General features: G+C 47.7%; 1 protein-coding gene across 2 annotated transcripts in view; it reads right to left on the reverse strand.

Moving 5' to 3' along the window:
• Window positions 1-25,957, reverse strand: part of Tgfa (transforming growth factor alpha) — an 85,774-nt gene extending 59,817 nt beyond the window's left edge. For both annotated transcript variants that reach the window (XM_028854033.2, XM_028854026.2), the window contains exon 1: window positions 25,828-25,957. In XM_028854033.2, coding sequence (XP_028709866.1) covers window positions 25,828-25,867 — 40 coding nt within the window. In that variant the 5' untranslated portion in view covers window positions 25,868-25,957. The remainder of the gene's footprint in view (window positions 1-25,827) is intronic.
• Window positions 25,958-26,222: the final 265 nt, after the last annotated feature.

Raw genomic sequence — 26,222 nt, forward strand, 5'->3', positions numbered from 1 at the left:
CCTATCTGCAAGATCTGGGCCATGCTCTTCTTTGCCAGGAGGGAGCCCATCTCTGGATCTGGGATGGGTTCTGAGTCAAGCTTCCTCTTCCCCAGGGGCCCCTCCAGCCACCCCCATTGGAGTTCCTGGAACTGCAAGGGAGCAGTGTTGGTTGGAGTCCCCAGATACCGAGTCACCAACAGGCTCTACCAGGGCCGAACGGCAGAGACACCGTACCACGCTGAGCGCTCTGAAAGCCTGTGCCAGCTGACTGCCATTGATTCAGACCTCAAGGTGCCTTTGGAAAGGGTCCTAGAAGGAAGAAGAACAGCCTAGAGGAGCGGGCAGACACAGGGGCAGGGCTCCAGTGGCCAAGGCTATAGTTCCAACCATGGGGCCCAGGGCCTTGGAGCCTGAAACAGGCAGAGAATGAGGCAGGATAGAAAGACAAGGAAAGGAGACCTTTCCTTCAGCTTCAGAAGCCTCTGGCCAGGCGAGAAGCAAGCATTCCAGGGCAAGGAACATCTGCTGGGAGGGTTTATAACCTCAGAAAACAGAGCAGTGAGCCAGGCTTATGGCCCGAGCATGTATGACTGTGGGCAGGGCCGTGCTATTCCATTTTCTGGGAATCTCTAACTAGTCTGTCTGTTTACAGTGGCGATAGTCTACCTTCCTGCAGCCCTGTGAGCTGGACTTTTCCTGGCAGCCCTGCGATCTAGACTTTTCCTGGAGATAGCCTACCTTCCCGCAGCCCTATGATCTAGATTTTTCCTTTATCAAGTGTGATCTTGTCCTCAGCAACCACGTGTGACCTCACTCTGGTTCCTTAGCCATCCTTTGAAGATAACGACTTCAAAAACACCCAAATCCTACATATGACTACTGTAAAAACTATGAAAGGGACCCTCTCTCGGAGAAACCCGCACACCCATCCTCAAATATGTCTTTTTTATGAGCACCCTTCTCTCAACTACAGGACTTACAAATCTATATTTTAAAATACCTTTAAAAACTTCAGTTCTGCTTCATCCCAGCTCACCCTGAAAATCCTCACTGTGTCAAAGCCAAGGATCTGGCTTCACCTGAATTGAAAGACGAAGGGGCCCTCTCGGGCTGCTCAGAGTAGAGTTGTTCTATGTCCCTGATGCTATGAACAGCATGTGTGGAAGCTATTGCCAGTCTTCGAGGTCCACAGGGATATTAAGGGTCCCTTCCTCATCTATGTGGTCCACTGGGATATCTCAGCCTCCCTGGCCTGTGGTGGCTCAAATCATCCTTTGAGCCTGACACCAACTGACATAATTAGCCTCTTGGTAGCTTCCAGCTAGCTGGACATATTTCCTTTTCGGTGGCTAGCTCATGTGTAGACATCCTACCTGGCCAGGGACTGGGAAGTCCTCAAGAATGTGCAAAAAGTCCCTGAACTCTGCTCCATTTCCCAAGTGAGCAACAGACACGTTTCTTCCCACCACTCCCCAAGACTCAGGACACCCTGGCCCCACCCTTCAGAAGGTGGTTCGGGCCAACACAGTGTAACTTGGCAGGAGGAAGATCAATGCAGTATCAGCCTGGGAGGAAGGGACATAAGAGGCTGGTTAGGAAGCATGGTCCCAGAGAGGAAGAAACAATCCCTAGAAGGTCACCAGCTTGTGGAGAGCACCCTGAAGCCCCGTGGTTCCACTTTACACTGCAGACTGGCAGGGTCCCAGAAGTAAGGAGCAGGTGTGACCCAGAGGAGAAGGGAAAGGTCAGGAGAGAAAAGCCCAGGGCTGGAAGGAAGGGGGTCAGGAGTATGGCTGACTTACTGCCTTTCACTGGAAGACTCTAACCAGCAACCCTCCCCTTCCAGCCAGGGCTTCTTCCCACTGGCAGTCCAGCCCACCAGGGTCTTCTGAACCCCACAGGGGCTTCATTACTGTGGCAATGACAAAGGCCACTCTTGGTACTTAGTGGGTGGACCAAGAGGACTGAATTTCTGTAGTGTGTGGGACTTCGCTCCTCTTAGGATGTGATTGGTGCTTCTAGCTGAGATACTAGACCCCAAAGGGGAGAATCCCTTCACTCCAGGCCGGTCAGCCCCGGACTGTGCCTGAGCAGAAGTAGCCAGCACACAGTGGAAAGGAGCTGGGGATGGTCACATGAGCTGACAAGTCCCTCATCAGAGCCTGGCAAATGGTCTCCCACAAGTTAGCCTGGGACTATGGGGCTCCCGCCATGGAGGGCGTGGGGCACCCCTGCTTCTCCCAGCGCTGACCCTATCCCATGTCCATCTGTCTGCACCTGTCTGTTCGACATTTTTCATGAACCAAAAGCATCTGGGTTGAATAGCACAAAACCTGCCTGCATCATATTGAGGCGATGAGCCACAAACAAAGGCCATTCCAGAGTGCTATCAGATTCTTGAGGGACATTACATTCTGCTCTCCTAGTCCACAGCCCAGCTTGGGGACCGTGGTGTATTGTCCTCAGGCCACTTGGGTTGTCATGGACGCATGTAACAACACCGTTTTTTTGCCTTACATGCTCTGACTCATGTTCTCCAAGTCTCATTTGTGGACCCTGGAGACAGTGGTAAGGAACTGGGCACGCTGACCACTCAGTCTGGGGACAGACGACATCATGTGCCTTCTGTTAATGGCAATTTAGAATACAGAAAAGAAAAGCAGAGTTACAGTCGGAATCCTTCAGGTTTATGGAAGACATCATGGAGGGTAGGGCAGGAGCTCCTTGCCAGCGATCCCCCCCTAGTCCCCCCCCCCCAGTCTTCTCTACACTTAGTCCTTCAGCCTCTGTTGGGAAAGAACAGAGAGAGGAGAAGGAATAGGAAAATAGGATGCTTGCCTCTAGGAAGATTCCAATCTCGCGATAACAGGGAGCTTGTGGGAAAAGGAAGGAAGGAGACAGGGCCCCATGTTGAAGCCCCAGAGAAGGGTGCACCCCCGTTCAGTAATGCTCTGAAGTACAGCCTACCAGCCAGACCCATCTCTGAGAAGCTGGGGCGACGAGGCCACTCCAGAAGACAGCCTGGCACCTGAGTCCAGCTTCCCTTACTGTGCATCCGAGTTGAAAACGAACCTTCACCAGAGTGTCTGGAGAAGCTGTCCATCAATTGCTGGAACCTAGACACCACGGCGATGTCCCTCCCAGGTAAGTGAGCAATGGTGGCGCTGTCACAGAGTGGGGCAAAGACAAACAGTAGCAATGAAAACAAACAGGTCATGATGCTACCAAGAGACCTGGGAGTCCGAACACCCTAAGGCCCCAGAAGTAAAGAAGCTGAGCTGGAGATGGCTGGGAATCCCCATGTGAACCGAGAAAGACAAGTGTAGTGGTCTGAAAGATCCATGGTGGCTAAGGAGTTAGGAAGGGGAGCAGGAGACAGGGGACTTTCGAGGCCCTGAACCCACACTGAATGGTGCTATAATGGCAGACTGCAACCATCATTATAAAGATTTCTAAGTCCATGTAACATACGGCACCACTTGTGAACCTTAATGTCAACTAGGAACTTGTAACTTAGGTTTAATTGTAGTTAAATTGTTAGTGGAGAGGTGGCTTAGTACATGCTGCTCTCACAGAGGACCTGGGTTTGTTTCTCAGCACCCCATTGGGCAGCTCCCAACTGTCTATAATTCCGTCTCCCAGGGAACCAATGTCCTCTTCTGGTCTCTGAGGGCACTGCATCCATGTGCACATGTGCATGCATGCATACACACACACACACACACACACACACACACTTAAAAATAAAATAGATATTTAAAGCAGTTTTAGCTAGACACTATCAACTTAGTAATAACAGCATTGGCATGTCCACTGTAACACACACACCAGCCAACCAAAGGAGAAGGAGAGACAAGAAAACATGTGGGAGCTCTGGATTCTTGCTCCATTTTTCTTTAAACCCGAAACTCTTCTACACAATAGCCTATTTATTTATAAACCAGACCAAGCAAAAACATCCATTGGTAATGACACACTGATGAAGGGATTCCCCTCCCTTCTAATTGTCTAGTGGCTCTAGTCCTGTGTTCAGGCAAATGACCCTCTCCCCAGAAGTACATCCTGAAGAGTTGGGTGGACTATTCCAGACATGCAGAGACCCTACCTAGCTTCAGGGAAGATCCACAAGCATCTTGGACCATTGCTCCCTGACTGTGAAGCTGGAGCCAGGCCAGCCTCAGCTATGCCTGGGTTCTACCTGGCTTCGAAGAGTGAGCAAGGCTCAGCCACCTGCTGTCAGTCCTGGGCCACTCTGGAGGCTGTGTTCAGCAAGCTGCTGCCGTGGGGGATCCTGGCAACAAGCAACAGCACACTTCAGCTAGTGACTCATCTCCGTTGTCAGGACCGCCCGTCCCCCACACTCAATCAAAGACCATGTCAGAAGAGGGGGAGCAGAGGGAAACTCAGTCCCTGGGGACAGAGGGCACAGAAAAGGCGTCAGAGAGGGTAGGGGGAAATGGGGCAGATGTGCGTGCAAGGAGGCTTCCAGAGAAGCCTTCCAATGTGGAGGTTGATGGACACAGACAGATACCCTAGCAGCCTCGGATACACCAAGGTAATGTAGCATCCTGGTCCAGGGCCTCAGACCTTGCTCCTGTGGCCTCTCATACCACACAGTGGTGGACACATTCCTTCGCAGGATTTGTTGTCAACATAGTGTGACAAAGAAAAGTGGCTCTTCTCCGACCTGTTGGTCTTCCAGCCATATGTGAGAAAGGCTCCTGAGCGGGCGCCCTACACAGCCTGCATCATACTATGAACCATAGCCATGGAGACTTCTGCCACCTTCTCTGCCCTGTGAGATCCTCAGGGACAGCCAGGCCAGGCTCCCTCTGGAAGAAGATGTCAACCCCAAGCCTTTTTGGAGGCCTACGCAGAATATTTTCCTGTTTGGTGGAGATCTCAGCACCACCATGGGCTGGCGCCTGAGACTCAGAGGGAAGGATACAGCAAACAGGCCCAGGGCTGACCTGAGGCCAGAGCTCCGTCAACAGAGAACACACAGATTCAGAGACTGATGCTGTGCTCTGTGTGTCCCTGTGCTAAAGACACTGGCTCTGAAGCGTCCTCCAGGACCACGGGGACCAGTGCAATCTCTAGTTCCTTCTATCCTTCGTGAACTATGCAAGTGGAGAGAAATGGACAGATTGCTGTCCCTACTGATGGGGTCCTATGTGTCCTCAAGGGAAGGAAGGAGTCCTTCCCTCTAGAGATTGTAGAGTCCAGAGTTCCTTCTGGTAGGAGGCCATCAGAACACTCCTGCCAATATCTCAGGAAGATCTGAGATCTTATCAACCGAGTCTTGATACCCAGCATTCTTGCCCTTTCCTGCTCCTGACTTTGAGGGCAGCAAATACCTGAGAGTATCATGAAGGTGACAGGCCAGGCCACCCCTCTGTGCCCTGTTGGGATGCTGTATACTCAGGAGTACTTCTATATGGCTCAAGTATTAATTTATGAACCACCTTTTTACGTATCCAAGTACTGATCAAAAATAGTAACAAGGCAGGTGTCATAGTTTTTGTCAACTTGACACAAACCTACACATGTCTGGGAAGAGGTAATATCAACTGAGGAATTGTTTCCATCAGATTGGCCTGTAGGAATGTCTGGGGAGAATTTTCTTGATTGCTGATTGATGTGGGAGGGTTCAGCCCACTGTGGACTATGTCATCCCTGGGCAGGTGGGCCTGGGCTATAGAAGAAAGGTATTTGAGCAAGCTTTGAGGAGCAAGCCAATAAGAAGTATTTCTTTGTCATCTCTGATTGTTTCTGTCTTGAGTTCCTGCCTTGACTTCTCTCAGTGATGGACTGTGATCAGGAAGTGTAGGCCAAACAAACCCCTTCCTCCCCAAGTGTTGGTTAGTATTTAATCATAGCACCAGAGAAACAAACATGGAAAGCATGAAAAATAAGAATCATAAGTAACGATACCTTCAGTCCTAGGAAACACATTTTTTTCTCATTCTAAGAAAAATGGACCATCATCTTGAGCAGTAATATAAATAGGTTGCATGCATAGAGCCACCTCTATGCTGGATCCCCAGCAGACATTACTAATCAATCACAGAATTAATACTGAAAACTACAGCTCCCAGAGTCAGCTAAACAGTCACTTCCAAGAGATCATAGTTGGCCTAGAAGATGAAACTATTTCCCAGGTGTGCTAAGACAACAAACAAACAACAAACAAAACACCCCCCATCTGTTGCTCTACTAGTGGTATGGGTGTCAGAGATGGAGGGGGAGGAAGATGAAGAGAGCCTCTGGAGGTAAATACTAGCCAACTGTGAAATACTACCATGAAAGTCGAGTCTAGAAACAGAAGCAAAGTCACCTGTCCCTCCCATTCTCAGACAGACTGTGTCACCCAGATACCTGTCAGTAAAACTGCAAACTGAAAGAGGATTCTCCTAACCCCGCCCCAACACAGGGAGCTGTTGGGGCCGAATATCGATCGTGATTCATGCTGATTTCCTCATCTCCCCAAAGCAAAGATTTTTATAGGAACAAAGCTCTAGACATCTCTGAAAATAGCTCCTCAGGTGACAATCACCCAATGAGGCTGCACCTGAACCACTTATGCACAAAACGAAAGCAGAGAAAGTAGATCTATCGTGAGTGATCAGCATCACTGCTCTGCCCTTTGAAATTTTCTTCCTGGGGTCTAAGCATGCTTTTCTACAAATGCAAATGACCTTATCTTCAAGGCCAATGAGAAGGCCACTTGTCCACTTCTGGTCTATTCTCAGCTGAGGCAGAGGTCATCATGGCTCCAGAAAGCATCCTTGGCTAGGCCAGCTCCAGACCCTGGGGTGGGGGTGGGGTGATTGTCAACCCCAGGGGAGAGGACCAGACTGGTCAGGATGGGGTGAACCACCAATTAGACACCAGGCCCACTCACAAGCACAAACTGTGCCTTCCTTGTCTAAGGAAGTACACACAAGGGAAGACTTGCATCACATCATATATGAGGGATAAGAAATGAACCCCCACATGACTGCAATCCAGTTCTCAAGGCTGAGGGCTCAGATAAAAGGTCTGTCCTTGAACATCCCGTCTCTATCCTTGGTCTACAGTGTCTGACTTCAGGCTGCTCTCTGGCTTCTGGCATTCCCCACAGAGGACAGGAGCCAGCAGGGAAGCCGTGTTCTTGATCTTTAAGCATCACAGTGGAAAGCGAGCCCTGTCTCACCAGGCCTTCTCTCCCTCTTAGTAGTTACCAGCCCTGTGCTTTTTGGGCTCAAGAGTAACCATAAAAAATAATGAAAGTCTTTCACTAACGGGAGCTGTTCTATTCCCAAAAGTCAAACCTCCCTCCAGGAAGATGTACCAGTCGGGCCAGGGACAAGTGACAGGGTGTAGGTCACAGAGAAATACATAGATCCAAATGAAGACCATGGGTGTTGGCAGGGTCATGGGACAAACCCGCAGAGATGGAGAGGTCAGGGGAGACCCCTGCTCTGGTACAGCAACATTTTAGAAGGAACTACTGTCTGTGTGCTCAGGCTGGGCCAGTAGGGTAGACTCTGCCCACAGTCACCAGTAAGCCAACTTCTTCCTTCCTCTGCAGTAGACACAGCCTACCTTAACTAAGTGTATAACTTAAAGAGAGATTGTTCTGGAAAATGACGTTGATAAGGTCCTTTATATACTATACAGACCTTTTCTTTGTGAGATGGAAGGTCTTACTATGTAGCCCAGGTTACCCTTAAACTGATAATGCTCCTTTCTCAGCCTCCTCAGTGCTAGGGCAACAAGCATGTACAGTACTAGAATCTTAAGGATTTATGTATTTATTTAATGTGTGTACTGGCCAGTTTTGTGTCAACCTGACATAAGCTAGAGTCATCAGAGAAGCAGGAGACTCGGTTGAGGAAATGCCTCCATGAGATCCAGCTGTAAGGCATTTTCTCAAGTAGTGATCAATGGGGAGGGCCCAGCCTATTGTGGGTGAGGCTACCCCTGGGTCCTGGGTTCTATGAGAAAGCAGGCTGAGCAAGCCATGAGGAAGAAGCCAGTCAGCAGCACTCCTCCATGGTCTCTGCATCAGCTCCAGCCTCCAGGTTCCTGCCGTGCTTGAGTTCCTGTCCTGACTCCCTTCAGTGATGAACAGTGATGTGGAAGCATAAGTCAAAGAAGCCCTTTTCTCTCCAACTTGTTCTTTGGTCACAGTGTTTGGTTGAAGCAATAGAAACCCTAAGACAATGTGTATGTGTGTCCCCCAAGTGCATGTATGAGCATCATTACTGACAAGTCCTAATATTTGTCTATGGTTAAATGTCCAGAAATGAATGGATTACTAGGTCCAAAGATCAATACTTTAAGAAAAATGATTTATTTTTATTATTTCTAATCTCTCTCTCTCTCTCTCTCTCTCTCTCTCTCTCTCTCTCTCTCTCTGTGTGTGTGTGTGTGTGTATGGGTATGTGCACATGAGTGCACTGCCTGTAGAAGCCAGAAGAGGGTGTCAGATCCCCTGGAACTGGGGTTAAGGCCATTATAAGCAACCTGATGTGGGTGCCTAGAAATCTGAACATCAGTATGTGCTCTTAGCTGCTGAGCCATCTCTCCTGTCCCAAGATTCAGATTTTTAAAAATCTCTTAGTTGTTTTCAGACACTTGCTTATTGTGAAGAGGTCCATCCCACCAGTGGGTTTGTGTATAATCAATCATTTGCCAATGTGTGCTCAAAAGAAAACGGCAAAGACAAAAACAAAAACCCTAAACACTTTTAACAAACATTTGTAGAATGCCTACACGGGACCCTGACCTGAATCAGATACTACGGTGTCTGTCTATTCTGATACACAACGCCTGTCAAAAAACACCCCCAAAAACAAAAAAGCCACCAGCTGGACTAGGTCCTGTGTGGGCGTGAGCAGCAAATGTTCCTTTGTTCTCATCTGCTGCTCAAGTCAACAGCAGTGCCTGTGCTTTTTTGGGGTGCATGGCGTCGCCGGGGTTGGGGGTGAGGAGTCTGAAGGAAGGCAGCTATTAGCAAACCCGCTAATACAGGTTCTATCTTTAGTTGGCCTGTGAGGAGCTGTGAAGACGTGTTCATGGGAAGGTGTTAAAGCTGCTCCTGGCTTCCACTGTGATCTGAGGAAGCACTGACTACAGTAGGGGATGGGGGAGGAGAGGGGAGGCCGAGCCCGCAGCACCAGGCTGGCAGGTCACACCCTGTGAATTCTGCTGTCATCCATGGGGGACAGATTGGATATGCCAATGGAAGAGAACATCCTTTCAAACAAACACCTTTTGAAAAATTCAGGGTTGAGCTGCAAACGGGATCCCACTAACAAATCCAGTCTAAGTTCCTGGGCACAAGACACCCTTCAGCTGGTACCCCAGGTGAGCATGTGCCATCTGAGCCTGAGCTCCTGACAGAAGGAGAAAGCTTCTGATTGCTTGTTTATACTATTCTCCGGCCTCGGGCAGTGGCAGCTGTCCTTTGCAGCAAGTATGGTGACCTGCAAGGGAGGTTACCCTGACTGGGTACAAAAGCAGGGAATGGACAACACAGACCAAGGTCAGCCAAACAGTGGCCCCTCACATATGACCTGGGGCTAGATTCCCACAGCCCTCCATGGCAGCCCCCAGCCCCCACAGCCTTCAGTGCCCAGCACCCAGCCCTCAGCCTGCATGGCCCTCTGTGACTTGACGCAGGGAACCAGCAGCAGCTATGAGGGGCAGGGCAGCAGACAAGGGTCCTTGTTCCAAATCCTGGTTCGGTCACTTGCTGGTTGCAGGAGTTTGGGCAAGTTACCTAATATTTTTGTGACTCAGTTTCCCCATCTACGAAGCTGGGATTCTCACCATGTCTCACAGAACTGTTAGGTGGGGTCAGAGGGTTCTGTACGACAGCTAACGCACTCCGAGGACTTCTAAGGGCAGGGTGTGGTCTCCTTAGTACTCTTGCAACACTCTTCTGAGCCCCAGGTCCACTCTATACCTTACGCCCTTTTGTAAAAGCCCCCGGGTCCACTTAGGTCACATTCTGCAAGAAGTTTCATGGCTGGGGGCCAGGGCTAGGTCATGGTTCCTTTTGCAACGTCATCAAGCCCAGCCCAACACATGGTGACATGCCGACTGCAGTGATAATCCTTGATAGCCTGAAGAGATGCTGCCCTTACTCCACTGCTGGCTGGCTGTGTGTTCCTTACTCCCCTTTGGCTCTATAACACATCGTGGATGAAATAGCTGTGTTGGGTAAATTAAGTACCCAATGGCACAATAGAGTTGGGCCACAAAAATCCCAAAGGCTGCTTGATCGCGTAGATGAATCCTACCTGGGGTGGGAGCCGTGAGAGCCCGTGGCCTCCCTTTAATCTCAAGGCCAGAAAAGCTAATTTAGTTGAAAGGGCTGTTTTGTTTATTTTCCCCCCGTTACACACTATGGGAAAGAGGCCGTTCACAGGAAGCCAAGCTCACATTACATAACCAGTTGATGTTGTTTTCCTAAGGGTGCGTCTCTCAGCTTTCAAGTGGTTCACCGATGCAGAACTGGTCCGTTATCCCACTACCTTAACCTGAATAGAGCCTTAGTCCAGGAAGTTGGAATAAAGCCTTTTGTTCTTTTTTTTTCTTTCTCCACAATAAACATAAAAATATAATAGAGGAGGGAATTCAACTCGCTGGAATTCCCACCCACAGGTGACCGTGCAGAAGTGCATCATGGGCAGGACTCAGCGCTGACAGCCCCTAAAACAGCCCCCCAGTCATTTGAAGGATAAAGTCACACAGCCCCTAATATTGCTGTGCCCCTAACAGCAGTGTCAGAATCCACGTAGTAAAAATTCATAGGCTGGAAGGGGAAGTAGAAGCTGCTGTGGAGGTTGGACATGTCCAAAATTCTAGACTAGAAACCGGCAAAGACGGTGTTGATCTAAAAGAGAATATCATCAGTTGGAGATCGTCAGCTGGAGATGTAGCTCTGTTGACAGAGTCCTTGCCTAACACGAATGGATCCTTGGTTTTGTTCCCAGCTCCGAATAAACCTGCTATGGAGGTGCTTGCTGTAATCTCAGCATTGGGGGGGGGGGGATGGAGTCAGGAGGATCAGAAGTTCAAGCCCATCCTCAGCTACATAACAAATTCAGTGCTAGCATGGGCTACATGAGACTTTGTCTAAAAAAAAAAGTTACCATCCATCAAGTGATATAATGAGCATCTATAGATGATGCCGAAAACAACCACCAAATACACAAGTTTACACAGAGTGCTTTCCAAGCTTACATGGAACATCCATTAAGATGGACCACATTCTGAGACATTCAGTACAACCAATGGAAAGGAATGGAAATAAGTGTGTGCTTTTAGAACACAACCTGGTGGAACTAGAAATCAACAGCAGAAACAGAGCTGTTGAGGTTAGGGGCTGGAGAGATGACTCAGTGGTTAAGAGTGCTTGCTGCTCTTGGGGAGGGCCTGAGTTCAGCTCCCAGCGCCTGTAACTCCAGCCCCAGGGGATCCTACGCCTCTAGCCTCTGTGGGCATAGCACTCATGTGCACCTCCCATGTATACATAATTAAAATGATAAAAACATTTTAAATAGCTGGAAATCTCCAAATTCTTGGAGATTGAACAACACATTCCTAAACAAAGCATGGGTCAAAGAAAGATTATTGAGAGGAGCCAAGCATACTTTGAAGCAAATGAAAATGTGGCTCAGTGAAGTTTGTAGGATGCAGCAAATGCAGTACTCAGAGGGAAAATCGTAGTGCTGATTGAAGACCCCACAAGGGAAGATGTAAAGCTGCGCTCCAGGCTTTCATCTCAGAGAGAGAGAGAGAGAGAGAGAGAGAGAGAGAGAGAGAGAGAGAGAGAGAGAGGAAATTCCAAATGAACAGAAACATTATGACCTTGTTTTGGCTAGTGTTTCCCTCTAAGTTTCTGAAAATTAGTCATTCATGTAGGATGAGATGTCTCCTAAATTTCCACCAACACTCCCCACATTGCAAAGAGTTGGGGCTGTGTCTGTTCCCCTGAGTCCTGTAACTAACCTGGCTAGGCAGGGAGATGACAATTCTAAAGTCTTGTTTTAACCTCAAATAAGTGAAAACTCTGAAAACCTAGTATTTTCAGTCTTGCTTTTCATTCACTATTTGAGTTTTTTGTTTTTAATCATTTTAAAATTTATTTTAATTTTATCTTATTTTATTTATTCATTCTGCCTAAGATGGTTTTAATGTAGAAAACAGTGTCATGATGTAAGCCACTTAAGTTCCCTTTGAATGCCCAATTTATCCATGTTCCAGCAAGATGTACCAGGTTGGGGCCGGGCTTCCAAGTATGCCAGGGAAGACACCACATGTTTTCAGCTGGGGGCCGGGGGGGGGAAGGCCCCCGGGGTGGTGAGAAGGAAGACAGTCTCAGTTCTCCAGAATGTCCCCTGGAGGATGGCAGGCCTGCCACATGGCTTCCCAGAAAGGCCAAAGTTGAGAAAGACTATCAGGTATGTGACCGGGCTTCTTGAGTCTTTCAGAGAGATGAGATCCAATGTCCACCAGACTCTAGCTAATAACAGGGTGGAGGGATCCTCCTCTCTCCAGGAAGAAAAGTCTGGAAGCAGCTCTCCAACACCACTAAGGGATCAGGAGACAGAACTCATCACCAGAGTGAGAAAGGAAGGGTATCTTCCGTGACACACTGTGACCTTCTGGTTCTTAGTCCTGTCCTGGTTCCCAGGAGCAATCATACACTGTAGTCCTTACAAGGGTGGTGCATTATAGCCCCAATTCTCAGGCTTGTGGGACAGAGCAAACACCACAGACAGACCCAAGCCTCCTACGAGTGAATCGGCAAAGTGGAATTTGAAACCAATAAATGCAGAAGAAATTATCCAGCAACCGAAGAGCAGCTGAGACAGTAGTTGACAAAAATGGGGAAAAAAAAATTAGACTTTGACCTCAAATCCAAACACATTCTCCAAAAGAATTAAGATGAGCGTCATAAAAGTCCAAGAGAAAATGACACACGAAAGTCATAAAAAACCCTTTTGTACCCCCAGCCCTAAGCTTCACCAAAGCAGAAGCACCCAGAAATTATGAGCAGATTCCAAGCCCCCATAAAACAAAACAAAATGAAGCCACATGTCCATTAGACTAAATACGGCACATGAGTCAAAAAGACAGCAAAAACACTTAAAACATGGTTTAGAAAACTGTCTACAGGTCAGCAAGAAAATAACTAACCGACACCCTCGTGGACACAAGAGAATCAACTCAACCACACTAAAATCCAGTGACAGATGAATGAAAACAATTGGCTAACATTTCACTCATTTAGAAAATGATGGTACTCACCACAGACAAGTTTGCTGAGAAGCAGGCCTTCACACACAGGTGACAGAAAAGTAAATTTGTTCAGCTTTTCAGGAAGCCAGGTTGTCAAATCATATTAAGCGGAAAAAGTGTGAATCCTGGGGGTCAGAGAGATGGCTGAGCAGTTAAAAACCTTCTGCTGCTCCTGCGGAGGACCTGTGTTGGGCTCCCAGTGCCCATCTTGGATGGCTCACAACTTAACTGCAAGAACTTTCAGGTCTGCATGTTTAAAAACTTCAAAACAACAACAACAACAACAAAAACAACCCCATGTCCATCAATAAGGGGCAGATAATTAAATGATGGGTGTGACAGAATACCTGATAGCCATCAAATGGACATATAGATGTATTTATACATCTGCAGCAGGATTGCCTGTGTGCCTTGTGAGTGACAGATTTTAAAATAGAATCTCCCAGATGCCATTTTTGATGGAAAACAAATGAAGTTACAAATATCTCTTTCATGTCCAGAAGACGGGCATGCAGTAAAGCACAGTAAGCTGGGCGTCTCTCTCTGGAGAGTCATGCTGAGGTGTTTTTAGATTCCCTTGTTTGTGGATTCCTGTTTCTGTTTCCTTTTGGAAAAAGACTCAGCAGGACTTAATGAGAACGGCAGAGGACAGGTCCTGGCCAGTCCACCTGGGAGGTGACAGTCACGGGACATGAGTACCACAGATCGGAAGTGGCCTGCACCGTAGAGAGCACCAGGGGTGTATGTGCATTTCCTTTAGAGGGCATGGAAGTGGAGGTCGAGGCTGAGAGAGAGTCCAAATCCAGGAGTCTCCATCTGTAGGATCTATGAGTTGACCTCACATCCTTGAAAAATGCTCAGGCTCCAGGCCGGCTTTCACCCCAGTGTAGGGACCCATGACTCATCCCCTTAAACCTTAATTATAACACCCAAGTCTGCAATGTGCCAAAAACCATCTGTCATTGTTTAGATCTGCTAAAGGAGTGAGCAGGGCTCACACACAGTCCCAAGGACACCTTCCCCAGTGCAAGGCCAGTAGGTCAGAAACCATCGCCAGCAGGAAGGGTTCAAACCCAAAGCTTCCAGCCAAGCCTGGTAGCAAGTCAGTGGGCCATTTCTGCTGTCACTGCTGTGGGGGTGGGGGGAGACTGGGATTAAAGCTCTTTCTAAACCCAATGAAAGTCCCCTAGCTCTGTATGGTCCCCGTCGGTTGCCAATGCCCAGCAGTGGGAAGGGAGCGGTGTACCTCTGCCAACCCCTCATTCATCAGCGATGGCAGGTCCTGTGTCACTATGAGTTCCTTTAGCTGGTTAATCCTTGGGAGCTCTCAGAGGCACAGTAATGAAACGGAAAATGCTTTAGCTTGGGCATGATGACTAATGGCTGGTGAAGACACAGCTACCCTCTTGGTGCCCAGAGAACTGCTGATTGACCTCATTCAGACTTGGATTAAAGGCCCCAAAGAACCCAAACTGAAGACAGGCTCTTGCTTCAAGAACCTAATGTTTGTGTCTGGAAGCACTGATCAGAAAAGTAAAAGATATTAGACAACCAACCAACCAACCAATAACTCCACCCCCCAGCCCTGGCTGTGGAATAATGGCGTCTAATAGACACAGCAGCATTCAGAGAGGGCACCAAGATTTTCAGAGCTTAAGGCGGGACTGAGAAGATGGCTTAGTTGGCAAAGTGCCTGCCTTGCAAGCATGGAGTTCAACCCAGAACACCCACTGAAAAACAGCCAGGCATGGTAATGCACACTCGTAATTCCAGTGATGGAGAGGTAGAGGCAGGAGGATCTCTGGAGCTTACTGGCTAGCCAGTCCAGCGTAATCAGTGAGCATCAGGACAGTGAGAAAGATCCTGTCTCAAAATATAAGGTGAGGGCTAGAGAGATGGCTCAGTAATTAAGAGCATTCCTTTTCTTCCAGAGGACCCAGGTTCAGTTCCCAGCACCAAAATGACAGCTCATAACTATCTATAAATCCAGTTCCAGGGGAACATGATGCCCCCTTCTGGCCTTGGCAGGCATTGCACACATGTGGTGCACATACATTCAGTTAGGTACACACTCATACACAAAAAATAAAAATAAAATCTGAAAAAAAAGAACTTAAAAAGAAGGTAAGATGGTACCTAAGAAATGACACCAAAGGTGACCTCTCACCTCTGACACAGAGGCTTCAAGAAGCCTCTGGATGCTATGTGTCAATCTCTGCTGGAAATTGTCATGCCAGGCACCCTCCAAATCAGAGGCAGAGTTCTGACAGCAGCTCCAAGTACTTTCTACAAACAAAATTGTTCACCTGGACTGATGGGGACAGCATCAACTATGAAATTCCCCTGGAGTTTTATTTAACGATTTAAAAGAAATTCCTCTCCCAATGTCATCAAGAGAAACAAATTTTAAAATCTGTTTTATTTGGGAGCCCTGGTGCTCACCTTATTTCACTCTGTTTAAGGACAGTTTCTAAGGGAAACGTTTAAAATAAAAGACTATTTGTAAATCTGTCCTAAAGTTTTAAAAACCTGAGTTGAATAGATTCTAAGCAAAAGTCATAATTATCAAAACTGGGCTTAAGAAATAGTGTCTTCATCACTGTTCTGTAGCTGTGGAGAGACATCATGACCAAGGCCACTCTTCTAAAAGAAAGCATTTAATTGGGGTGACATTTGCTTACAGTGTCAGAGAGTCCTTTGTCTTCATGGGGGGAAGATGTGACACTCATGGTGTTGGGTCAGTAGCTGAGAGCCTGCTTCCTGTCCCACAGGTGAGGGGAATGGGATGGGAGAGGGAGGGGAAGGGGGAGTGAGGGTGAAGGAAAGGGAAGAGAGAGGGAGGGGGAGGGGGAGGGAGGGGAGGGACTGGGCCAGGCATGGGCTTTTGAAACTTCAAAGCCCCCTCCACACACACTAATGCATTTCCTCCAACAAGGCTGCACCCTCTGATCCTTGTAGTCCTTCTCATACAGTTCAACTCCCTGGTGACTAAGTATTCAAATATATGAGCCTATGGTGGCCGTTCTTATTCTAACTCCCATAAATAGGAACCTGGAACCAATCACTAAAAAAGGCCCAGAGCCACATCTCCCATTTACTTCACTCTTTCAGGACATTGTCACTCTCTACATTATTTCAACCTTCAACATAAAAACATGGAATCTTCAAAAAGTTGTTTTATAAAGTTCACTCAAAAATGCCAAAACCTAAGAAAAGAAACAAGGAGCAGGTGGTGAGGCTAGAGAGCCGGCTCAGCAGTTAAGAGCACTGGCTGCTCTTGCAGAGGACCTGAGTTCACTTGCCAGCAACCACATGGCAGCTCACAACCACCTATAACTCCAGGGTCAGGTTATCTGACGCCCTCTTCTGGTCTCTGGCATACACAAACATACACATATGGCATACACAAACATACACATACAAATAAAAATGCAAACAAATCTTTAAAAAATGAAGCTATGCACAGATGCTTCACAGTGGACCAAACCTAGCGATATTTACAGAGAATAATGTCATACTGATAGTAATGTTTATTTCAATATTTGAAAGATTGCTTTCGCATAATTAAGTCAAGTGTCCTAACAGCACTTGAACTTCACCTCAAATGATCTCCTCTTGCTTTGGAAACCAAGACAAAAAATGCTGAATCTTAGTGAGTTATAAAAAGTGTATTTTATACGTACACATAAAGGTATATAAAACTAATTCCCATACTTAACTGTTATATGCATAAATACTATTAGTAAACCCATGAAAAGTATACCCAAGAATATCTACTGCTTTAAAAAAAAAAAAGATGCTGCTTTTTAGGGTCAGAGAGATGGCTCAGGGGATAAAGATACTTGCCACCGAGCCTGAATACCTGAATACCTGGATGCCTGGGATCCACACGTTGGAGAGAACTGACCTCCACATTCACATCCGTCAGGTGAGCATAAATAAACTAATTAAATAAATGTAACTAAAATTTTTAAATGCCGTTCTTAAAATTCTACTTGGCACCGTGTATTAAAAAGAAGATCGAAACAACAGATAAGAATGCTGAAAGGTATTATTCAAGAATACAGTATCATCTACTTGAAACTCTAAAGGAATCAACTGAAGGCATCTTAGAGTTGGCAAAGTCCGTTAAAACACAAATACGAAGGGAACAAAAGCCCTTGTGTGTCAAAGGAGACACCAGGGAAACGCCTCGCAGCTGTAACACAGGGATGGGAGGATAGGGCTTGTCTTCCTCAGGGCCGACCTCGGGCCCTGTCAGAAGACATACTGGTAAATAGACTAAGGAGTTTGCAGTTAGGGCAAGAATGCAAAGTTACGGAGTCAAACTGAGGTTTCAGTTTGATGCATGTGCTTGAAAGCATTTAGCAAATGATTTAAATCATGATCTTTCAAGGTGGATTCTGGTACAAAGGGGAAACCAAGATTATATATAAAGTCAGGTGTGGTGATGGACAGTAGTAACCCCAAGCACTTGGGAGGTGGAGGCGAGAGGATTGGGAGTTTAAGGTTATCCTTGGCTGCATATCAAGTTTGAGGCTAGCCTGGGCTACATGAGACTATATCTCAAAAACAAACAAATAAACAAACAAACAAATGGAAGATGAGTCACACGCTCACACCCTACACCCTACATAGAATAAGTTCTGTTCAAATACTTCAACCAAATGTATGACTCTACTACAGAACTGAAAGGGAAAAGTAAGAAAATAGTTGTGTTATCTTAGACTTCAGGAAGGTTTTTTTTTTTCCTTCTAAACATTCAACCCAAGCATCACAGGGAAAACTAAGACTGTAGGTTCATAAAGATGCCCTAATCAGAACAGTAAGGGATAAATGATGGAGGAGCGTGCTGCAAAATGTGGCTGGTAAAGGCTTGTGGGGTGAAATCCTTTCTCCTAGAGCCCCGTGAAAAGAATGATGGATCAATTCAAAGACAATTAAAACATGAGAAGATGGAGATACTGAGGCAACAAGCGGCCGGTGTTGAAGGCATGAACTTACCCTCTTAAATGGCAGATCTGAGATCTCGGCCAAGATCTTCTTCCCCAACAAACTTGTCAAATATTAGATCTAATCTGCAGTGTTCTAGAAAGCTGAGGAAAGTGGGCATCTGGGAATGCAGTGGAAACAAGGCCGATTCCTGGGAATTTATCTCAAATAGTCAAAGACGCACCCAGCATTTCTGTATAAATGTGTCTGTTGGATGGTGAGTTTCTTGACTCTGATTCTTACTGGTTTATGCATATGTGTGTATTTCTGTGTGGGTTATGTGTACAGAGGCCAGAAAAGGATGTCGGAGCCCCTTGAATTGGGTCTGTAGGAGCTGGAGTTATAGGTGGCTGTGAGTTGCTTGATGTGGGTGCTGGGAACTGAACTCAGGTCCTCTGTAAGAACAGCAAATGCTCTTAACCACTGAGTTATCTCTCTAGCTCTGACTTTCTAGATTTTAGACATTATAAGTTTAATAAATTTAATATATGATTGTTATAAAAAAAAGTTAACGAGTGCCTGAGGATGTATGCACGAGGCTCTGGGTCCAATCCTTACTACTGCAAAGCTTATTAAAAAGGCTATTTTAAACCAAAGCACTGCACAATACATTCAGCTCAGGAACTCGCCTTTCAAGTTTGAGTGTATTATGAAAACTCTCATCAAAGAGCTGCCCGGTGAATCACCGTGGTGAGGACAAAAAGGAGAACTCACTTACTTAAATAACTCCAGAAGCACGACAATTCAACAGGCAGCTTCCTTCACCTGCCCTGCATCTTTACCAGCATTTCTGCAGCACAGGCGGAGAAGCGGTCCGGGTGCATGCTCAAGTTATGGTCCCTTGATTGGACACAATGACCACAGTGACTTCCAGAAAGGGTTGTATCAGTTGATAGTCCCAACACAAAACACGTGGATTCTTTGTTAACAATGAGTGATAGGAGTTAACCCATGAGGTCAAAGCCCTTCAAAGTTGGCTATGTTATAGTATAAATATGTGCGTGCATGCATTTGTGTGTGTGTGTGTGTGTGAGAGAGAGAGAGAGAGAGACAGAGAGAGAGAGACAGAGAGAGAGACAGAGAGAGAGAGAGAGAGAGAGAGAGAGAGAGAAGAGAGAGTCTCAGCCACTAGACTTTAGTGTATATTACCCAGGAGTCATATAAAACTGTTTATTATGATTGAGCTACTCAAACAAATAAAAATATCATGAGCTCATTGGGATTTATACACATCTTAACACTGACCCACACTCTCTCACTGGGCTCTAAAGCAGTGTTAATTGTAGTTATGTTGTGGTGGTTACCCAAACACTTCTCATACTTCCCTTAACTTTCCAGATATTCCAGAGGGATAAAATAGGTTTTTGCCATCATGAAGATATGTCAGAATTTGTCTTTATACACGTGTGAGTGCGTGAGTGTGTGTGTGTGTGTGTGTGTGTGTGTGTGTGTGTGTGTGTGAATGAGCATGTGGAGGCCTGAGGGCAGCCTTAGGTGTTATCCCCAGGACACCACATATCTCCATCAGACAGGGTCTGTCACTGGTCTGGCACTTACCAACTTGTCGAGGGTGGCTGAACATTGAACCCACAGAAGCCGCCTAGTTCAACCTCACCAAGACTGGAGTCACAGGCTTATTCTGCTCATGCTACATAAGACAAGCACTTTACTTACTGACCGAGCCATCCCCCTAGTTCCAAATCTACTTTTTATATTTTAAAAATATTTTATTTATTATTACTGAATGCATGCGTGTGTGCATGTAAACCCAAACCCAAACTTTCAAAAGTCAGTTCTCTCCTTCCGTCTTTGTGTGGGTTTGGGGAATTGAATCCAGTTCATCAAGCTTTCGAGGCCATCACTTTTACCTACTGATCCATCTCACTGGCCCCATAATCCGTTTTTGAAAACAACAAGAAAACAACATCCCACAGAAGAGGGGCACTAGCGACATGGAATTTGCATGCAGCCACCCCACCCTTGATTATCAAATAAAGAGCTGTCTGGGATGGAGGTTGACAACACCAGCCTGTGTTTGGCAACTGAGGTGCGTTTCGAGTGTCCTGGGGAGACACTCTGTGAGGTCATGCTGACAGGTTCCTGAGGCAGAGATGGGGCACGTGGAGCCTGAAAACAGTTGAGAAGAGGAGCGAGGCACTGGCCGACACCATCCCGGGCAGCCCGAGGCTGAGGTTCTGCCCTTTGTCTCCAGGCAGGAGAGGTGAATGCTGAGGACTGAATCAGCAGTCAAGCCCCAGCTAAAGGAGGTCCACGTCCAAGCCCTTCCCGGGGAAGTCTCTACCATCTTCGTGTACCTGAGAAGCCAAAGGCTCCAGTGAGGGAAACAGAAGTCCTCTTAGGCAGCACACAATTGTAATTCTAGGAGGCAGCGGCAGGAGGATGGTGCAGTCCTGGGCTACACAGAAAGATCCTGTCTCAGTCTACCTCTCCAAAAAACATTAGGTACAGTAGATCACAGAATTCAGTAGACTAAGAGATGACTCCATGTTAAAAACAAAATAAAACATTGCTTCCTCAGGCTTAAGACAAACAAACCAGAATTAGATGGTGCACAGCTAGGTTTCAATAAGCTTCTGGCTTTTCCTAATCCCAGGTAACAGTTTTTATTTCTTAAATCGTATTTAATTCAACACATTCATGATGCTTCAAAAGAATTGGCCTAGCCAGGATGCTGGCATATGTCTTTGAACTCTGTGAGTTCAAGGCCAGCCACGTCTACATAGCGAGTTCCACCCTGGAGAGAGGTAGGGGTGCCTAGACCCGAGCATGGGGGTCAGAGAAGCACACTCCTTGCATTAGAGTTGCTGCTCGGAGGTGGTTCTGCCAGCTAGATTTCCGGCTTTTCTGGGTTTAGGAAAGATTTTCGTATTTGCCATTTGCCCTAGGAGACATTACAAAGCTAACCAAGGGGCTGGAGAGATGGCTGAGCAGTTAAGAGAGCCCACTGCTCTAACCGGGAGCGTGAGTTTTCCGGTAATCACCACGGGTGGCTTGCAACCACCTGTGAATCCAGTTCCAGGGGATTTGATAGTGTAGTCTGGCCTCTGTGGGCACTTCACTCATGTGCTCAAATCTACACACACACACACACACACACACACACACACACCCCTTTTAAAAATCTTAACAAAAATATAACTCAAACCAAAAGCTAGTAGAAAAGTCTCCCAAAACATATATATATATATATATATATATATATATATATATATATATATATGTATATGTATATATATATATATATGTTTCATATATATACGAATTAAGTTTATATCTTAAAATTATATGATCAGAAATATCTGAAAAAGCTATATATCAAGTCATTCTTGCAATTAACAACAAAGTGTGACATGGGGCTGGAGAAATGGCTCAGAGATGAAGAGAACTGACTGTTCTTGCAGAGGACACCGGTTCAATACCCAGCACCCACGTGGTGGCACACAATCCTCTGTAACTCCAGTCTCAAGACATCTGACACCCTTGTGGCCTCCTTGGGCACTGTGTGCATGTGGTGTTCAGGTGTACACATAGGCGAAACACTCATACGCTAAAAATAAATAAAAATTTAAAAACGAAAAGCGTGAAATGGCAGTGTTGTAAGCTGATGTTTAGTAACACGGACTATAGAAAAAGCAGAACTGTGACCTCTCAGCAAGGTTCCAGCTCTGCCCTGGCCAGCAGCACAGGCCAAGGCAGTTTTCGTGACAGCTCTTGCGTTGTCAGTCACACTTAACGATTGTGAGGCTGGCTTTGAGGCACAGGGCAGTTGGTTAAGGCAGAAGGTCCCCACAGCACCTGTCTGAGGAGCAAGGGTTCTTAAAGCTCCCTTCCAGCCACACAGGTCACACTTGAGACCTTGCTGAGCATGCAAACCCTCCACCTGTGCTCACCAGGCCTCCAGAGGGTTCTGACATAAGCATATTGCTGTAGCAGATGCCAGAAAGGTTTCTAGTGTAGGATGACCTGATGCCTGCCTGCTTTGGAGGGCAGTGTGGTGACTAGGGCCTTATTCCAAACACACATATTGCAAAGGTCCTTGGAGATCCATCCAATGGAAAAGTCATCTGTTTGTCCTGTGTTGCCGTAGTAACAATAGCGCAAAGCATCATTTACTCCTATAAGAAAAGTCTTCTTTGCAAGAAACATTACTTACAAAATAATCACCTTGTCCTGAGGAAACCAGAGAAAATAGGGTCAGCAACCTTGCCAACATCTACCTACACCTCTCCAGGCCTCACACCCAGCGATCCCAGTAACTCCCTCACACCCTAACTGCCCAGTATGGAAGGCATGAGTCCCGAAAGACTCAGGGAAAGCAGACAGCGGAGGCCTGAAAGATGACATTTCCATGTGATGGAGAAATCCCCTAATGAACCCTCAGCATGAATCCAAAACAAGGTCACCTATCCCTCTCTCTCCCCCCATCCATGACAGCCTTCTCTGAGGTCCATAGTCAGTCTTCACCTATGGGAAGTGCTGTCAGAAGAGGCTTTGTCTCTGTGCTATAAAGCCCATCTCTGTCACAAAATCAATTTTATTTTCAGTGTAGCATTTATTTATTTCCTTTGCAGTGGTAGGGATGGAAACGGGGGCTTTGGGCATGCCAGGAAAATGGCTTTACCGCTGAGATGCATCCCCAGCCTAATTATTTTAATGGTTTGTAAATCTGTTGACCATCTCATCTGATTTCATAAGAACCTGGAAGGCGGGGCTGGTTTTATTATTCCCACTTTACAGAAGAGAAAACAACTGGCCGTCGAGTACTAAAGAGCAGGCACAAATGCTGGACATGAAAAATGAAATGGAAGAATGCCTAGACTTTCTTGAGTTTGTCGTCTGTCAGGTGACTCAGACTAGAAATCACTCAGGTAGGTTTTCTGGCAGAGACAGGGTGAGGAGCTTGAGGCAAGCTCAGGTGGTGACCTGTGGGTCATAGAACCCACATAACCTGCCACGACATCCAGAATTCTCTAGGGCTCTGAGTACCAACAACAAGGGTATGGGTGGCATTAAGGTTAATTAAGCTCTTACTACATACCAGACATTAGTCTGCAGGCATCAAGTCTATCCAGTAGCCCTCTTATCCCCATTTCACGGAGAGGAAAAACAAGGCACAGAAAGGCTATCTAATGCCTACAAGTTAACCTCTTGTTCCCTGGACACAAAGGAGGTGCCATGCCCAGGAGGAGAACCTTGCTTGGGATGGCAGTCACCACAGGAACCTGGATTACATTTCCAAAGTTACCCTTTGGGCCACATTCCCCACACTCCCCCTCAGAACACGGGTGTCAGGATCCAAGCCTAAGCCTCTACAGAAGCAATAACAACCAGGTCTCTCTCAGGCCAATCTAGGGTTTTCTAGACCGTGTTCATCGATGAAACACTGGCTGATTTGCCTGGAGCTGTCTAAGAAAAATCAGAGAGGAAAAGAGCTTCAGAGGAAATACCGCAAATTAAAGACACGTGGGAGGCAGCCGTTTGAGTAAAGGCACAGACCTAAGGGCTGTGATTTTTTTTCTTTTTTCTTTTAAAGAGCATTAAATAAAAAGGAATCCTCACTGGTGTAAATTAATCCCTCTCCACATGCAATTTTTTAAAACTACTCATTCTGGAGAGTACAAGCCAGCTTTTATAGATTGGTCAATCTTACGTTTATAATTATTTTTTCCTCTCAAGGCAGCAGAGAACAAGCTGAATAGAGAGCACTCAGGCAAGGAGAAAATTACAGCGTGAGTGCTGCTCCATGCTGAGTGGATAGAGGGGCTGGGGGCGCACAGCTGTCTACAGCTGCTGGGAGGCACTTCTGCCTCCCATTCTCACTGAATAAACAACCTTGCCATCCTAGAGCTCAACCACAAAGAAACCGAATGGTGAGTTCTAGAGTTTTCTACACCATCTCTCCTCAAAGCCACATCCCAAACCCCAGAGATGGGACTGGTATGCTGACCACAGGTGAGGTGACTTCCACACCCGCACTCCTTGGGCTTTAATGAGGCCGGTCCACCTAGACTCTTTGCACTGTCCTTTCTTCCTCTGTAAAATGGGAACAAGGATGGCTCCTTCTTCATCAGGTGGGTGTGTGAGCCAAATGAGGGAGCGAATTAGAACTGCGTGGCCACACCAGGCAAGCACTCACGGGGTTCTAGCTAGTAAATACTATTTGGAGGGGAAAGAGGATGGGAAAACAACCCACAGGCTTCCCTACATCTCCACAGCTTTAAATACATGTATTTGAAGTGAAAACCAAAGTTAACATATACCCAAAAGGTGGTTCTTGCAAAAAGTGAGGAAATCTGCCCATAACTGTCACTTCAGGTGAGGGTGCAACTAGGAGCATCTCGGTGTGTCCCCTCGGGCCGCAGAGCTGGACTAGCCTTTCCAGGGCAGGAGTGAGGGGGACCTATGTACCCTCCCTCACCTTGGCTATGACAGGCTGCAGCTCTGTGCACATTTTGGGGAGGGCAGTTCCAAACTTCCCCCTGGGCTCGATTGACCCTGGAGCAAGCATCTTGCTTTACGGGGCTTTAATTAATAATTAGAACCAGATTCTCATGAGCCCAGGCTGGTCTCAAACTCACTGTGTAGCTGAGAGTGGTATTGAACTTATGATCCTAGCCTCTGCCTTCCAAGCGCTGCGTTTCCAAGTTCGGCTTTACATGTTGCTGGGGGTCCTTCCCTGGGCTTGGTGCCCTGCTAGGCAAGTAAGTACTCTACCCACGGACCTACAGCCTCAGCCTCTTTACTGGGGTTTTAAATGCTGAAGGTATCAGGAAAGATTCACAAGGCGGCAGCAGTGACCGGGACACCTGGGTACTTCAGTCCACTCTATCAAACATCACAGACCCTGCACCACACGGATGAGAGAGGATACCGTGCTTGGAAACACACATGTCAAGGACAGACCAGTCACCGGAGCACACACCTGCGAGCTTCGCCGCGGGAAAATCTCTCCCGTCACCCAGACACGCGGGGACGCGTGTCCCCTCCCCCACCCCCGTTTATGTCCAAGAACCAACTCCGAGGAAACTGGTCACGCTCAGGTGTCACTTCTGCCTCCTCTGACAGGGACACCTTGACTTCCAGGGAAGCTCATTAACAGAACAATTAATCCGCACAAAAACCCCAAACCCACCCCAACGCCTAGGAGAGCTTGAAGTCGAAGGCGGAGGGCGCGGGTGCGCAACGTGGGCTCCCGCCCCGGGGAAGAGAAAGGGGCTCAAGCCAGGGCCACCCAGAGGGTCGCACTCAGACAATCCGCGCTCAGGCGGCTCCGGGGAAGCCCGGCTCCGCGACAGCCAGGTAGGCAGGAGGGCGTGGGCACCGGCGAGCCAACGCCGCGCAGAGTAAAGTTCAAGCCGGATCTCACCGCCGGGCGGCCACCTTGCCAGGACTGTCCCCCGCTTCACAGTTCTCAGTGACTCCCGGTGGCTGGCTCGCACGCTCCGCTCCCACCCACTTCAAACACCCGCCTCTCTTCCCCTCTCCCAAGCGGACCCCGGAGCACCTCAGGGACACCGGGTGTCGCCTACATACCCAGCGCTAGCAGAGCGAGCTGTCCGGCTGCGGGGACCATCTTCCGAGCGCAGGGCGCTGCAGCCACCGCGCTCCCTGCGGTTGGCTAGTGGCCGCGCGCCGCCGCGGTGAGCGCGGAGAAAAAGGCGCAGGCGGCAGGGCCGGCCCCCGGCGCGCGGGCGGAGGGACGACCGCGCCTCCCGGTGGCACTGGCCGGCACGCTGCCCGCGGCGGAAACGGGAAGGAGGTTCCCGCCACCTCTCCGCCCCTAGGCGACCGGGGCGCGGCGGACCCCCCTCCCCTCCCGCGATGGGGCGCCCCCGAGGGCGCAGGGGTGGGGACTGGGAGCCGGGGGCGGGGACCTGCGCCCCGATCGCGACAGCCAGTCACCACCCTGGGCCAAGGGCCAGGCAGGA

The sequence above is a fragment of the Peromyscus leucopus genome, chromosome 3 (assembly GCF_004664715.2).
Source record: "Peromyscus leucopus breed LL Stock chromosome 3, UCI_PerLeu_2.1, whole genome shotgun sequence".
In the NCBI taxonomy this organism is placed as follows: domain Eukaryota; kingdom Metazoa; phylum Chordata; class Mammalia; order Rodentia; family Cricetidae; genus Peromyscus; species Peromyscus leucopus.